This window comes from Tachypleus tridentatus, chromosome 4 (assembly GCF_004210375.1).
Source record: "Tachypleus tridentatus isolate NWPU-2018 chromosome 4, ASM421037v1, whole genome shotgun sequence".
Taxonomy (NCBI): domain Eukaryota; kingdom Metazoa; phylum Arthropoda; class Merostomata; order Xiphosura; family Limulidae; genus Tachypleus; species Tachypleus tridentatus.
Window position 1 is genome coordinate 28,297,470 of NC_134828.1, and position 18,824 is coordinate 28,316,293.

The 18,824-nt window shown below is 35.2% G+C and overlaps 1 protein-coding gene across 1 annotated transcript in view; it reads right to left on the minus strand.

The window, feature by feature from the left end:
* Window positions 1–12,205: 12,205 nt before the first annotated feature.
* The window catches only part of LOC143248758 (integrator complex subunit 1-like), a 95,218-nt gene continuing 88,599 nt past the window's right edge, over window positions 12,206–18,824 (minus strand). Inside the window, 3 exon segments of the mRNA XM_076497442.1 lie at window positions 12,206–12,345; window positions 15,473–15,582; window positions 15,754–15,845. Coding sequence (XP_076353557.1) covers window positions 12,230–12,345; window positions 15,473–15,582; window positions 15,754–15,845 — 318 coding nt within the window. The 3' untranslated portion in view covers window positions 12,206–12,229.

Consider the following 18,824-nt stretch of genomic DNA (forward strand, 5'->3'; position numbering starts at 1 on the left):
TTACACTGCTAAATTAGGGACGGATAGCGCAGATAGTCCTCGAGTAGCTTTGCGCGAAATTCAAAACAAACAAACAAACACTAACCAATGTGTCTTTCTCGCAGCCCAAAGCTGAAGAAACGTTATTAACATTTCTATAATAATGTGATGTAGTATCAGTTGTTTAGGTGAAGGTAGTAAAATCATCAGCTTACTGAAAATCTAGTTACAAAATATTAGTTATATTAGTCTTAGACCAGTATATTAAAATAAAGCGATGAGAAAACAACGAAACTTACCAATATTATTCAAAACATTAGTAACATTCACCGTAAACAACAAATGTTTATTTTAATATATTTCAAAACATTAGTAACATTCACCGTAAACAACAAATGTTTATTTTAATATATTTCAAAACATTAGTAACATTCACCGTAAACAACAAATGTTTATTGTAATATAATTCAAAACATTAGTAACATTCACAGTAAACAACAAATGTTTATTGTAATATAATTCAAAACATTAGTAACATTCACCGTAAACAACAAATGTTTATTGTAATATAATTCAAAAGATTAGTAACATCCACCGTAAACAACAAATGTTTATTGTAATATAATTCAAAAGATTAGTAACATTCACCGTAAACAACAAATGTTTATTGTAATATAATTCAAAAGATTAGTAACATTCACCGTAAACAACAAATGTTTATTTTAATATATTTCAAAACATTAGTAACATTCACCGTAAACAACAAATGTTTATTGTAATATAATTCAAAACATTAGTAACATTCACCGTAAACAACAAATGTTTATTTTAATACAATTCAAAACACTAGTAACATTCACCGTAAACAACAAATGTTTATTGTAATATAATTCAAAACATTAGTAACATTCACCGTAAACAACAAATGTTTATTTTAATACAATTCAAAACATTAGTAACATTCACCGTAAACAACAAATGTTTATTGTAATATAATTCAAAATATTAGTAACATTCACCGTAAACAACAAATGTTTATTGTAATATATTTCAAAACATTAGTAACATTCACCGTAAACAACAAATATTTATTTTAATATATTTCAAAACATTAGTAACATTCACCGTAAACAACAAATGTTTATTTTAATACAATTCAAAACATTAGTAACATTCACCGTAAACAACAAATGTTTATTTTAATACAATTCAAAACATTAGTAACATTCACCGTAAACAACAAATGTTTATTGTAATATATTTCAAAACATTAGTAACATTCACCGTAAACAACAAATGTTTATTGTAATATAATTCAAAAGTCTAATTTTATCAACCAATATACTATAGTTGAGTTTAAGGAAAGCTACGGTATTGTGAGTAATGAAACTATAGCATTGTTTGTTTGTTTTGAATTTCGCGCAAAGCTACACAAGGGCTATCTGCGCTAACCGTCTCTAATTTGGCAATGTAAGACTAGAGGGAAGGCAGCTAGTCATCACCAACCACCGCCAACTCTTGGACGACTCTTTTACCAACGAATAGTGGGATTGACCGTCACATTATAACGTCCCCACGGCTGAAAGGGGGAACATATTTGGTGTGACGGAGATTCTAACCCGCGACCCTCAGATTGCAAGTCGAGTGCCTTAATCACTTGGCCATACCGAGCCGGTGAAAATAGAGAAATGTTAATATAATTGTTCAAGAACTGCTCCAGTGACCAGCGAATGGAACTTGTGTGTCTAGCACTATAGTGTTAAATAATATTATCATTGGTTAAATAAATGTATTGGAGTCTAATTAACTGCATATGTTACTACATTAACAATACTGTTTATTTATGTTTTTAAGGTAATCGTTTTTAACAATATCATGTGTAGAATTAATTATTATTTAGCAACAAGAATAAATTATTAGATGTTATAAACAGTATTAAAATTAATTAATAGTTCAAACAATCGCCAAGTTCTTTTAATTTTTATTTAACACTCCTACGAAAAGACGTTTCTAGTCCTGATTTCTCCAAGCCAGTTCCCCTGGCTGTGGTTTCGCTAGATAGTAGATAGGGACAGTGGGAATCTCGTTAATCCATTCATTAATGGATTTAAATGGCAATTTCATTTAAATACAAAATTATTAGCCTAATATTAATAACCTTTCAAGTTGCTCTGGGGCCTATTAGGCCCCATTTTCGTAGGAGTGTTAAAGAACGACGTTCGTCATGTCATACTGTTGAAATCAAAGCCTTATGATTGGACGAACAGTGCTAGCTCCTAACGTCATCATTCTTAAATAAAAATATAAACAACTTGGTTATTTTTCAACCTGTTATTCAATTTTTGTTATATTTGTAGCCTATTCGGTTTTAACTATATGTTTCTCATAACAAACAGTTTCGATAATTTCTACTTCAAATGGATCCTTGTATTAAAGGGTGAAACTTTATGACCGGCCTACACTCAAAATTTTTCCATTTGTTAATCAATAATTGTTCAGCTCATTAAACACAAATACCAACATATTTATCTCCATGTCAGGCATATTTCGGACTGCGGTTTACAACGTAAAGCTGTCGCCGGTCCACAGGTTTTATGGCAACTTTTAGCATGTTTCATATTTAACGTGGAACATACGTAATGAATTGAGAGATGAAAGTTTGCCTCTGCCCACTCAGGGGGAACGAGGTTTAGAGCGATTCTGTCTTGTTTGTTTTCTTATGACTCGGTATTAATGATAGTTTGATTCATAATGGATTCAGCCATCCAGACGTCGACAATATTCAGTCACGGTTTCATATTCATCACCGCGCCGTGAAAAGTTGCGTAAATTAATCGTAAATTATCGGAGCTTGGCGCTGCCTTCAGATCAAAATATGAGGACAATCACCTGTTTTTCCGAACGACTGAGGACGAATGTTTAAGTGTCAGTCCCCGCCAGACCTGCTTTATTGCCCGCCCGTTTCGCTCATCGGTTTCTGCCCCTGCTCGCTTGTCCAGGACGATTGAGGCGTGTTTCCAGCACGTGCATGCCTCGTGGCCCGCGAGGTAACCGCTCTGCTTCTTTCAAAAGATACTTCGATAGCCCGTTTAATTTTTTGCTTATTAGAATCTTTTCAGACGTAACACTGACGTGTAAGGTCAGCGTTTAAATCCCCGTGGCCTAACACTCTCACGTAAAGCAGCTCGTGTCGAGCACGCAGGGATTAGTGCATCCACCAATCCCGACAAGACACAACATTGTCATGCATTTCAGCGCCAGGAAGGACAACAAACAGATAACTGGTATAATCCTACATTTCAATTCTAACTTTAAGGCGTTATACAAATAGTATAAATCACGACCTGCAGATAAGGCTACACACATTCTCGAAGTAAGAAGAAGTTCACACGCGAAAATAATGATTACTTACGTTTAACGCGTCGCTGAATTGTGCGGTCAGAGCAAGCTATCGTTTCACATCCAAAATAAAAACAAATTGAGTACGTAAACGTATTTATTAAACGTTTATGCAGTTTCACTAACGAGGGTCTACGTCACATTTTTGGTCAGCAAATCAAAGAAATACAATTTGGAGAATTTTATGTAAATAGTAACGGGGCTCTGAGTCATCATTCAGTCACCTATACAATTATTGGGCGTGTAATATAATAATTTAATAATATTGTAATATTATTAAATGCCTCTTACCCAACCCGTGCCTTGACAGACGAAACTGCAGTCAGCAGGTGCGTCCAATTAAGGAGCACATTAAGGCCTCTACGTCACAGATGATCTTTTCAGTTTTTATCTTTAGAGAAAAAGAACGTAAATCTTTAATGCACACTCAGGTAGTCACTAAACAGTTAGCCTACTGTATAATACAAAATAATGAAGCAGGTGGAATGTCTCAACATTATTTCCGTACGTAATGTAATTTAGATTACTACATGATGAAAACCTAACAGAAATTGATTAAACTGTAAATAATTATTTCTTCACATTGGTAACGAGACTGTTAACCATACGTACGACAAAGTAAATTCAGTATAACCACGTGGTTGAAACAGAAACAATGGTTCAACCGTCTTTTCTTTGTTAGGCTTTATATAGAATGAATGATAGTCATATGTTTTCAGAAGTTGATATTTTCGGTCATAAACCTAATAATATCTCTCGAGACTGGGCCAACGAAGGAAACTTATTTTAGTCTTAAATACCCATTAAGCTATCACGGTCAAATAATTCCTGAAGTGAAAGTATCATAAGAAGAAATGTAACACACCTAGACACATGGAACATTCTATTCCATATAGTTAATGAAATAACGTTAAAGATACAGGGTATGCCTTAATTACAGCACACACAAACACTAAAAGTCAGTGTGAAGTACAATCGTATGTTCAATAACGAGTTTCATGTAAAATCCACTACTTTACAATAAAGCAATAAGAAAGAAGCTTATATAACACTAGAAATTGGGATTCGCTACTCGATGTGGGAATAAAATGCGTAGTCTATTGTTTTGTTTGGCAATTAATAAAAAACAAAATAAAATATATTTTTCTTGGACTGTGAAACAACAAACAAGGCGTTTCGTATCAAACAACGTTTTGACAACATACTAACTACTTAGGTGATTTGTATTGATATGTTCAACGTCCTTGGTATTCATGCAGTCTTAAATGTTATTTTAGGGTTCAGGTTTTACTACGAAATGACACAGTACAATACCAGTGTTTATAATACAATCCGTAACGCAGCACCAGATCAGTGTTTATAGTACACTCCGTGAAACAGTACCAAGCTAGTATTTATAGTTCAGTCCGTAAAACAGTAAAATACCAGTCTTTATAGTACAGTCCGTAAAACAGTACCATACCAGTCTTTATAGTACAGTCCGTAACAGAGTACCAAACCCGTGTTTATAGTACAGTCCGTAAAACAATTCAAGACCAGTGTTTTTTGTATAGTTGGTAACACGATATCAAATCAGTGCTTATAGTACTGTCCATAACGCAGTCCAAGATCAGTGTTTATATTACAGTCCGTAACACAGTAGCAAACTAGTGCTTATGTTACAGTATGTAACACAGTACCAAACCAGTGTTTATAATATAGTCCGTAAAACAGTATAAGACCTGTGTTCATGATACACTCCGTAACACAGCACTAGACCAGTGTTTAAAGTACAGTCCGTAAAACAGTACAAGACCAGTGTTTATAGTACAGTCCGTAACACAGCACTAGACCAGTGTTTAAAGTTCAGTCCGTAAAACAGTACAAGACCAGTGTTTATAGTACAGTCCGTAACACAGCACTAAACCAGTGTTTAAAGTACAGTCCGTAAAACAGTACAAGACCAGTGTTTATAGGACAGTCCGTTACACAGCACTAAACCAGTGTTTAAAGTACAGTCCGTAAAACAGTACAAGACCAATGTTTATAGTACAGTCCGTAAAACAGCATGAGACCAGTGTTTAAAGTACAGTCCGTAAACCAGTACAAGACCAATGTTTATAGTACAGTCCGTAACACAGCACTAGATCAGTGTTTAAAGTACAGTCCGTAAACCAGTACAAGACCAATGTTTATAGTACAGTCCGTAACACAGCACTAGACCAGTGTTTAAAGTACAGTCCGTAAAACAGTACAAGACCAATGTTTATAGTACAGTCCGTAAAACAGCATGAGACCAGTGTTTAAAGTACAGTCCGTAAACCAGTACAAGACCAATGTTTATAGTACAGTCCGTAACACAGCACTAGACCAATGTTTATAGTACAGTCCGTAACACAGCACTAGACCAGTGTTTATAGTACAGTCCGTAACACAGCACCAGAGCAGTGTTTATACTACAGTTCGTAACACAGCACTAAATCAGTGTTTATAGTACACTCCGTAACACAGTACAAAACCAGTGTTTGTTTATATATAGTTGGAAACACAGTTATAGTAGTCCGTAAAACAGCATGAGACCAGTGTTTATAGTACAGTCCGTAAGACAGTACAAAACCAGTATTTGTTGTATAGTTGGTAACAAAGTACCAGAGCAGTGTTTATAGTATAGTTCGTAACACGGTTCAAAAACCATTGTTTTTCGTACGGTCCGTAACACATTAGATTAGACCTGTGTTTTTGTACGATCAGTAACAAAGTCCAAATCCACTGTTTGTAGTACAGTCTATGATACAGTCCAAGTACAGAATTTGTCGTACAGTCCATAATACTGTCGAAATACAGCGTTGACAGTAAAGTCTATAACACAGTACTTATAATGCAGTCCGTAGCGCAACCAGAGAACTGATAAAAGTTCACATTAATTAAAATAAGTCGTATTTCACTGTTTGAAAAGTAACAATAGTATACGTATAGAGGGCGTAATAAATGTATAAAACGGAATTTCCAGATGTTACGTGTAAGGCACACAATAATACTTTATTTCTCCACATTTCTAAGAGTATTTACCTATCATTAATCTCACTGAGAACTGTAACACCCTTTAGGAATCTTCTTCCTTGTCATTTATATTGAGAAAAAGACACTCTTTTAACTGTATTTTTAGACTGATAAAACACAATTTTTAGTTTATGTTCAACCTTAGGTTGTATTTCCTTTCTGTGATAAACACCTGGTTAACGGCTGTATTTCCTATCTGTGATAAACACCTGGTTAACGGCTGTATTTCTTTTCTGTTATCAACACTTGTTAACTGTTGTATTTCTACACTGCGGTAAGCACTTGTTGTCGGTTGAATTTCCTCCCTGTTATAACACCTGTTTGGAGCTGAATTTTGATCCTGTAATAACCACCTGTTCGACGGCTGTAGTTTGGTCCTCTACTAAACACCTGTAAAAAATTACTACTTAAGTACTATTTCGTTACTGTAATAAAGACCTGTTTAACGGCTGCTTATGTGTGTGTGGTAAATATGTGGTTAACGGCTGTATTTATTTATTTATTTTTGTGGTAAACACCTGTGTATCTCTTTCTTTCGTTGCAAAAGCATATTTACGTGTTTTCATACGCGAACTTCAAGTTAACCATTTTTTGTTTGTTTTCGGTCACAATAAGCTGCGAAATATGAAACCAGTCGTCTGTGTCAGTGATAACCCTGTAAATGGAGATTCGTATAATTTTAAGGAAAATGTTTTGTAAGGTATTTGAAATTCGACCTTTGGTTTTCTGTGTTTACGGAATTGGGTTTCATTTTGTGAATTTTTAACTCGAACCACTTAAGTCTTTTCAAGTGAAATCTCAACTACCCAGATGAAACAAAGGCTGAATGAAGGACGAACGGCCTTTGTTATGTCATATCTTGTAAAGGAAGGACGCATAACAAAGGCTGAATGAAGGACGAACGGCCTTTGTTATGTCATATCTTGTAAAGAAAGAACGCATGTCTTTTATAAGCAGACAAGTCGCTGCTTTATCAACCAACCTTTCACAGTGCTTTTATATTATCCTAAATATACCGTATATTCCGGTTAATAAGCCGAATCGCCGAATAAGCCGAGGCCAATTTTCAGCTCTGAAAATGAGGGTTTTTGCTTATTACCGCCCAATAAGCCGAAGCCATTTTTAAGAAGTGACAAGTTTCTTTAAAATGATTTCTTAGTCTCGTTTCAGCGTCAGCATGCATGTTGTGTGTGATCATTGGCGTTCTGTAGTAAAGCAGAACGTGTCGTATTGAGACAGAGATGGAATCAATATGTCATTCGTTACTGGCTCCACTCACTGTAATTAGGTAACCAATGAAATTCCAGAAACAACGTTTCACTGTAGTCTTAACGTGCTTTGCTGATGGGACAAAATTACCGCCTATGGTAATTTTCAAAATAAAAACATTTCCTAAGAAGAAGAAATTTCCGAAAGGAGTGATCGGCCAATAAGCCGACCCCCAAAAATCAGGTCCAAAATTTAGGGCCAGAAATTCGGCTTATTAGGCGGAAAATACGGTAATTTTTAGTCGAGGAGTGTCTTCAGTTTCTACAGTATTGAAAATACAAATATATAATTATGAAAAAGAAACAATTAGTATTTGATGTCCCTTTACTACTGTAGGAAGATGAACTGCATTGAAGCATAATCACATGGTAATTGATTACTCTTTGATTGGCTGTAATCTAACCAATCAGACAATGATACACTAGCAGAATGCTTATAAAAGCACAATTTACAATATTACAATATTTATTTGTAGCAGTAGTGTGGTGAAATTCCAAATGGTACGACTATCGTTTTGGCTAGTGAAGAACACAACAGGTTAGAGTGAAGTTAGATCTTCTGGTAGAAGCCATTTGGAAACTGAAAAGAATCCGTGAAACGTACTGTTGTAGGTAATCTAGGTAGAAAATCTGAACTTTACCACAAGTAATGTCAGGTAACTCAGGATATGATTTTTGTATACAGGACAATCCAGTAGAAGTCTTGTCTTATCCAAACGTCATAGAGAAAGGTTCAGATTTTACTTGGAATTTTTTTGATTTTGTGTGCGTACGTCTTACTAACTACTTCAGTTGTTATGCGATTACAAATTGCATGCGTTTCCTCACTCTGGCCAATCAGTGTTTCTCAATAGCTCCTTTTAAGTATCTTCAGTTTCTTATTATACATGTGTGGCATTACTAAGTCTTGATATAATTTCTTAATTTTCCAGGGGTATGCGAGTTTTGATAATCTGAAAAGAGAGTTTGGTTTAACTCTTTCTTCTTCGAGGTTCACGAAACTTTAAATCTTGTCTAGATGTATAGGTTATGAAGAAACATGATCCTATCTATTGAGTCCTGAATGTAAAATGGAACATGTCTGTCAACCTTCCTTTTATTCTAACTGAGACTTAAAAGTGTCTGTTCACAGGTGGCGTAGGGGAAACCAAGTTGATGAACTGTACAGTTATGTTTTCGTGTCTGTTCACACGGACGAAGAGGAACTGTAAGTTGATGAACTGTACAGTTACGTTTTCGTGTCTGTTCACACGGACGTAGAAGAAACTGGTTTGGTTTGGTTTGTTTTGAATTTCGCGCAAAGCTACACAAGGGCTAACTGCGCTAGCCTTCCCTAATTTAGCAGTGTAAGACTAGAGGGAAGGCAACTAGTCATCACCGCCCACTCTTTTACAAACGGATTGACCGTAACATTATGACGTCCCAACGGCTGAAAGGGCGAGCATGTTTGGTGCGACGGGGATTCGAACCTGCGACCTTCATATTACTAGTAGAGTGCCTTAACCTCCTTTCCTTGCTGGGCCCAGGGGAAACTGTACGTTGATGAACTGTGCAGTTGCGTTTCTGCGTCTGTTCACAGGGACGTAGAGGGACACTGTAAGTTGATGTCTACGGATATGGCTACATCTACGTCCCAATTGTCGCTTACTTCTTTCATACCCAATAATGCTTTTAAAGCGTCTTTAGAGGATTTCGACATCATCTTTGCGTGAAGTAATAGTGTATTTTGAAAGTATTACAGTCTGTCCTCAATCTTTAATCTAAAGATGTTTGTCTTTGGTTTCTTGACACCAGCATAAATAATTTACCCATCTAATTTCAGTTTCTTCTCCGAAACAAAACATATCAATATTACCTGTTCCCGAAACGTCACCGTATAGCAAAATTTTCAAACTTTCTAAAACCCAGTTATTTTTATTCCATTTTTGTTGGAATATGTTGCATTTTCTTTGCTGTGTAAGCTCCTACCATACGTAAGCCCACCATCTTTCTTCTAATATTTTCTCAACATAGGAAGAACCATGAGGTTTCTTCTTCTTATCGAGCCGGATGGTTAAGGCACTCGTAATCCGAGGGTCACAGGTTCGAATCCCTGTCGCACCAAACATGCTCACCCTTTCAGCAGTGAGGGCGTTATAATGTGACGCTCAATCCGTTTGTAAAAGAGGAGCCCAATATTTTAAGATGAGTATCTGCCTTCCCTCTAGTCTTACACTAAATTAGGGGCGACTAGCGCAGATAGCCCTCGTGTAGCTTTGTGCGAAATTCAAAACAAACCAAACCTTCTTATTGAGGTTACCTTTTTTTTTAATTTCTGGTATCACGTGGCCTGTTCTAACTGTGATCATGTCCGATTTTAATCTACACTTTTTTAGTTTTCTAGTAGCAACTGGTATGTCTGATTTTCTCATCTCACCATCCTCATTTCTTCTGTTTCGACAATTTACGTTATATTTTCTGCCAGATCTGATTGGTAATGGTTAACTTCTTGTTTATGATAAATTGCAAATTTTAAGGAAGGTGTCAGAAAATACTTCGCTTGGATTTTTCCCCTTTAACTATTAAAATGAAGTGTTAATTTGGTTCGATGTACCTGATTTTTGAAACAGATGGTATAATCGCCTATCAGTGTGTTTTCACTTGTGTTTTAACAAACTGTTGAATACATTATCTCTTAAACTTAGTTACGGTTCTCTCTGAAAATATAGGTCTTTATACCAATCCAGTGAGCTATTACATTAACATAACCTTTGAAATAAACTCGCATAATGATGTCACAAGGGTGTTAAGAAAAACCAACAAACCGTCAAGACTTCACAATACGATGGAGATAAAACACGCAACTGAAACGTTAAAAGTAATGGATTACTTCATGAAAGAAACCAGTCGAAACCGTTTCACTGACCCACTTCTTCAGCCGGTTCAAATCGTGTTTCCTCCAACAGATTAATAGAGACGTGGGATACGCACAACGAAAGAAGAAACAGTTTCTTTGACCTCCTACCACTTAAGCGGGTTCTGACGGCGTCAGAACTAGAAGCGCGTGCTTATTAGTTAATTTTTCAGATTGTAGTTTTTATTAGTTATCACCACCCACTTATCGCACTTTTACAGCCGTGAAAAGTCTGTAAAAAAAATATAACAAACGACAGACAAAAGCACATGCAAGGTCACAAGCTGTAAGGAAAAAAACAACAAACAAATCAGATTTAACCTGTTATTCAGATTCCTGCTTAACCCATCAGAAGATCAGCCAGTCTATTTATAGAGGGCGTTGAAAAGTACTATCAAGTAGTAATTGCTGTGAGGAGGTCTCTCTTGGAATGAAGCGAACGTGGCGACAGAGCGTTCTTATCTTTAAGAAACACGCGCTCGCCAGAGACGTTGTAAATCCCCCTTTGTGTACACACCGCTTGTTATCAGGCCCCGTGCAGCCAGCTATTCTGCACAACACCTCAACAAATCACAGCAACTCTGCACGGCAGCGTGGTGTGACGACTCCCGCACGTGTGGGTGGTCACGTGCCACAAGATATTTGCCCGGCTACTGAACAAGCCAATTGATTCTATTATTAAATCTATATTAAAACCTGCTTGATGATGAAAGTGTAGAGGGTTGTTTGGATATCGATAGAGTATCGCTAGGCTGAGATCAACCGCTATGACATGGCCATGTTACTCGAGTCTTAGTTCACTATTTAGTACTGGTTTGTAACAAGACAGATGTTTGTGTACCATCTAACATCGGTAGTGACTCGAGCACTTTAGCGCCATAGATGGTTTTGTGGGTGAGCCACTGATTGATTTAATCAGACTTGTGTAACGCCAATAAAGACTCGACCAGACAAATCCACCTTCTGCGTACAATGAACTGCTCGCTGATACATATCTTATTTAATCCACAGGTCTGAACAGTTGTGAACTCGCTCATGAACTAAAGACAATCGCTTTGACCCAGATACTTGGAGATGGTTACGTCACTCTGATGCTACGGGATATAAACTGACACTCGCATAAATATTTAAGTTGCGAATACGAGAATAGAGAGAATACTTTACTTTAATGTGCAGCCCATGTGGGCAGATAAGGAGATATTCAGAAGTATTTTAGAAGTTAACAGTGTAGAATGTTAGTTGGCATTCTCTAACAAAATATGTCTAAGGTCAATGTAATGTCCTGGTAATACATTTCTGAATGTGAACCAAAATCTTTGCCATCCAGTAGCTAACCCTATCCTGGAATACTTTGGAACTATCTGCAGAGTAGACTGGAATATTTTTGTTCTAATAACACGTTTCTGAATATGTACTACTTTGTTTGGTAACTGAATTGGTTCAAATGTATGTTTCATCTATATGCTGGTGAATAATCCTGACAAAGAACTGATTTTGAGTCATGAAAAAAAAAAAAACTTTAAGAAAACTGTTTAGAAACATAATACAAACTTATGATGATTTTGGTAATATTTCTGTTTATTAAGTTCACAACACCAATGGATATATTTATGAACTAACATAAATATCTGTACATAATCTGAGGGGAATTTCAGCTTCCAGTCTGCAAGTGAAGCAGTTTGATGGATTTTGAAATCTGTGGTGCTGTGTTCAGGTTGCTGGTAATTCCTACCAGGAATGCTTTCTGTAAAACTATGGTAGCATACTCTGTATGGGGAGAAAAAACAGCTGTTATCACCTGACTAGACTGTAACCAAAACATCTACGAGAAACAGCACAGGACGTTTGACTAGAATGTAACCAAAACATCTACGACAAATTATGTAAGGACGTTTGACTAGAATGTAACTAAATTATACATGTTAAACTGTATACAGTCATTTGACTAAAATGTAGGCAAACATCAGATAAACTGTACAAGTAAAAACTATTCAAAAAAGGAAGTAAATGTAGGGATGACATTTGCATCACCCCTAAATAACAACACAGATAAAAATTAACATTCAGCAGTATATAAAATTATTCAACCATAACTGAGTTTAATTTAGTCTATTTTTGTCTGTTAATGTTCTACTACAGAGAATGCCTGTGCTATTATCAGGGATGATGGAAATTCCATCTCAACAATCTTGTTTGTAAAGAATTAATATGAGCCATGCCTACAGTTACTTCCTTTTCTAACGCAGTATTTTTATAGACATAGGAAATTTGTATCTATAACCCAGGTCTATACAATGAGTCCCTAACTGTAATATTTATTATCTATTATTGGCTGGTAATTTCTGTTTTACCCTGTACTTAAACTATTTAACGAAACACCAAAATTCTGTAAGAAAGCTAACCTCAAGGGGCAAGGCAATGAAAGCATCATTTACACTAGAATTATGATTTTTTTAATAATAGTTATAAAATAAACGCCATTTGAAACTGTCACTTCAGTGAAATCAGTCGACACAATTGTTTTGGTTTTTGAGTTATCATATAATAAAAAACAAACACACAAAAGAAAGAAAAATAAGAAATTCAAACTTCTGTATCTCTGAACTGCTGGTACGAGTGTTAACACTTTTATTGATAAGTTAATATCCATACCAGCCATACCGAGATACATTTTTATTTCAAGGGGTTTCTTGTCATCAAACCTTTTTGTTATGATATTTACAGATATAACCAGAACTTGTGACTCAGTCATTACATATATATTGTTATGAAAGGAAACACTGTGTAGTACTGGAAAGTTCTGATGACCTGTTTAGGGGATATTTAAAATACCATTTTGATGGACAACCCAAGCCATCCCTAACATAGACAATGGTACCACCTCATTATACAGTAATACATCTGTTAATGAAACCTCTGGGAAGAAAGATCCTTTATCATTTTGCAAAAAGAGTAAAATAATAAATGTTACATGCACATTGTAAATGTAACAAGCTGGGATTTGTTTACATTATCAGAAGCCAATCAGTGAAGAGTCTTCCTCATCCCACCCAATCAGAGGAGTGTTTTGCAAATCTTCTCTCTTTTTCCCTCAACTACTGGAGCTTGTGTTGGTGGTGTAATAATTTTTTTTTTTATTGACAGTGATAAAGTGATTTTATTACCCACATTATGCCACCCAGGTGACAGCTAGTTGTATTGTTGAGCATATAGGTGCAGTGTAACACAGAGAAGTCAGGGTGAGTACTACTTTATTGGTTATTATCTTATTTAATGTGTTTTTAACGTCTTGTTTTTAATGCATACTTCATGTTTATAGGTGCATTTTAACTTAATTTTCATTTGTTTCTAATGATGTTTTCCTATTGTACTCCTCCCTTCTCTGAAATCTTAGAATGTATTCCTATGAGATATTAACAGATATTAGACTAGAACATAGCCAAAACGTCTACGACAAACTGTAGGGAGATATTAGACTATAACATAGCCAAAACGTCTACGACAAACTGTAGGGAGATATTAGACTATAACATAGCCAAAACGTCTACGACAAACTGTAGGGAGATATTAGACTATAACATAGCCAAAACGTCTACGACAAACTGTAGGGAGATATTAGACTATAACATAGCCAAAACGTCTACGACAAACTGTAGGGAGATATTAGACTATAACATAGCCAAAATGTCTACGACAAAATGTAGGGAGATATTAGACTACAACACAGCCAAAACGTCTACGACAAACTGTAGGGAGATATTAGACTACAACACAGCCAAAACGTCTACGACAAACTGTAGGGACATATTAGACTACAACACAGCCAAAACGTCTACGACAAACTGTAGGGAGATATTAGACTAGAACATAGCCAAAACGTCTACGACAAACTGTAGGGAGATATTAGACTAGAACATAGCCAAAACGTCTACGACAAACTGTAGGGAGATATTAGACTAGAACCTAGCCGAAACGTCTACGACAAACTGTAGGGAGATATTAGACTAGAACCTAGCCGAAACGTCTACGACAAACTGTAGGGAGATATTAGACTAGAACCTAGCCGAAACGTCTACGACAAACTGTAGGGAGATATTAGACTAGAACATAGCCGAAACGTCTACGACAAACTGTAGGGAGATATTAGACTAGAACCTAGCCAAAACGTCTACGACAAACTGTAGGGAGATATTAGACTAGAACCTAGCCAAAACGTCTACGACAAACTGTAGGGAGATATTAGACTAGAACCTAGCCAAAACGTCTACGACAAACTGTAGGGAGATATTAGACTAGAACATAGCCAAAATGTCTACGACAAATTGTAGGGAGATATTAGACTAGAACATAGCCAAAATGTCTACGACAAATTGTAGGGAGATATTAGACTAGAACATAGCCAAAATGTCTACGACAAATTGTAGGGAGATATTTGACTAGAACATAGCCAAAATGTCTACAACAAATTGTAGGGAGATATTAGACTAGAACATAGCCAAAATGTCTACAACAAATTGTAGGGAGATATTAGACGAGAGCATAGCCAAAATGTCTACGACAAATTGTAGGGAGATATTAGACTAGAACATAGCCAAAACATCTGTAAACTGTACATAGATATTACATTAGAACACAGCCAAAACATCTATAATAGATACAACATTATGTAAAAACAATAAATTAATTTGGAGCCACTGTACTAAGTAATGCATCTTTCTTATTATCAACCAAGTATGATTTCTCAATCCATCCAATGACAACCTTTTTAATATCTCGAGTCTCAAGACAGTTTCCAGTTAAATTATAATACTCATGATGATATAGTTGAAATCTCTTCACACTTTATAAAACCTTATGTGCATGAAGACTACGTCAAAGTTTCATATCAACTGACCTTGAGCAAGGACAACAAACTGTGGAAGACATTCCACAGCCGTTAGTACCACATTTGGATGTTTACTTTCCAAACACTGGAGAAACGCTGATAGATACTGCTTGCAACACCTAGATAAAGAATAAATAATTACATTCAAATTAACATGTCATAGCAGTAGATTGTACAGATTTTCAAAAACTTTACAACAAGCTTGTATCTATGGTAACTACGAGCGAAATCATATTTCTAAAAGCTGAGTGTAACGTTGCACCTATTGTACCAACTTATATGAAACTTACCCAGGTTTAGTCTTCAAATGATGCAAAACCAAGTGAAAGGCGGTAGAATGACAGGTATCAAAAGGGGACTGCATCAACTGTTTTAGGTCATCCTACAACACATGAAATACACAAACAGTACAACATTGTATCAACAAGTTTAGATCATCATACAACACATGAAATACACAAACAGTACAACTTTGTATCAACAAGTTTAGATCATCATACAACACATGAAATACACAAACAGTACAACATTGTATCAACAGGTTTAGATCATCATACAACACATGAAATACACAAACAGTACAACATTGTATCAACAGGTTTAGATCATCATACAACACATGAAATACACAAACAGTACAACACTGTATCAACAGGTTTAGATCATCATACAACACATGAAATACACAAACAGTACAACATTGTATCAACAGGTTTAGATCATCATACAACACATGAAATACACAAACAGTACAACATTGTATCAACAGGTTTAGATCATCATACAACACATGAAATACACAAACAGTACAACATTGTATCAACAAGTTTAGATCATCAAACAACACATGAAATACACAAACAGTACAACATTGTATCAACAGGTTTAGATCATCATACAACACATGAAATACACAAACAGTACAACATTGCATCAACAGGTTTAGATCATCATACAACACATGAAATACACAAACAGTACAACATTGCATCAACTGTTTTAGGTCATCCTACAACACATGAAATACACAAACAGTACAACATTGTATCAACAGGTTTAGATCATCATACAACACATGAAATACACAAACAGTACAACATTGTATCAACAAGTTTAGATCATCAAACAACACATGAAATACACAAACAGTACAACATTGTATCAACAGGTTTAGATCATCATACAACACATGAAATACACAAACAGTACAACATTGTATCAACAGGTTTAGATCATCCTACAACACATGAAATACACAAACAGTACAACATTGTATCAACAAGTTTAGATCATCATACAACACATGAAATACACAAACAGTACAACATTGTATCAACAAGTTTAGATCATCATACAACACATGAAATACACAAACAGTACAACATTGTATCAACAGGTTTAGATCATCATACAACACATGAAATACACAAACAGTACAACATTGTATCAACAGGTTTAGATCATCATACAACACATGAAATACACAAACAGTACAACATTGTATCAACAGGTTTAGATCATCATACAACACATGAAATACACAAACAGTACAACATTGTATCAACAGGTTTAGATCATCATACAACACATGAAATACACAAACAGTACAACATTGTATCAACAGGTTTAGATCATCATACAACACATGAAATACACAAACAGTACAACATTGTATCAACAGGTTTAGATCATCATACAACACATGAAATACACAAACAGTACAACATTGTATCAACAAGTTTAGATCATCAAACAACACATGAAATACACAAACAGTACAACATTGTATCAACAGGTTTAGATCATCATACAACACATGAAATACACAAACAGTACAACATTGTATCAACAGGTTTAGATCATCATTCAACACATGAAATACACAAACAGTACAACATTGTATCAACAGGTTTAGATCATACAACACATGAAATACACAAACAGTACAACATTGTATCAACAGGTTTAGATCATCATACAACACATGAAATACACAAACAGTACAACATTGTATCAACAGGTTTAGATCATCATACAACACATGAAATACACAAACAGTACAACATTGTATCAACAGGTTTAGATCATCATACAACACATGAAATACACAAACAGTACAACATTGTATCAACAAGTTTAGATCATCATACAACACATGAAATACACAAACAGTACAACATTGTATCAACAGGTTTAGATCATCATACAACACATGAAATACACAAACAGTACAACATTGTATCAACAAGTTTAGATCATCATACAACACATGAAATACACAAACAGTACAACATTGTATCAACAGGTTTAGATCATCATACAACACATGAAATACACAAACAGTACAACACTGTATCAACAGGTTTAGATCATCATACAACACATGAAATACACAAACAGTACAACATTGTATCAACAGGTTTAGATCATCATACAACACATGAAATACACAAACAGTACAACACTGTATCAACAGGTTTAGATCATCATACAACACATGAAATACACAAACAGTACAACATTGTATCAACAGGTTTAGATCATCATACAACACATGAAATACACAAACAGTACAACATTGTATCAACAAGTTTAGATCATCATACAACACATGAAATACACAAACAGTACAACACTGTATCAACAGGTTTAGATCATCATACAACACATGAAATACACAAACAGTACAACATTGTATCAACAGGTTTAGATCATCATACAACACATGAAATACACAAACAGTACAACACTGTATCAACAGGTTTAGATCATCATACAACACATGAAATACACAAACAGTACAACACTGTATCAACAGGTTTAGATCATCATACAACACATGAAATACACAAACAGTACAACACTGTATCAACAGGTTTAGATCATCATACAACACATGAAATACACAAACAGTACAACACTGTATCAACAGGTTTAGATCATCATACAACACATGAAATACACAAACAGTACAACACTGTATCAACAGGTTTAGATCATCATACAACACATGAAATACACAAACAGTACAACACTGTATCAACAGGTTTAGATCATCATACAACACATGAAATACACAAACAGTACAACACTGTATCAACAGGTTTAGATCATCATACAACACATGAAATACACAAACAGTACAACATTGTATCAACAGGTTTAGATCATCATACAACACATGAAATACACAAACAGTACAACATTGTATCAACAGGTTTAGATCATCATACAACACATGAAATACACAAACAGTACAACACTGTATCAACAGGTTTAGATCATCATACAACACATGAAATACACAAACAGTACAACATTGTATCAACAGGTTTAGATCATCATACAACACATGAAATAC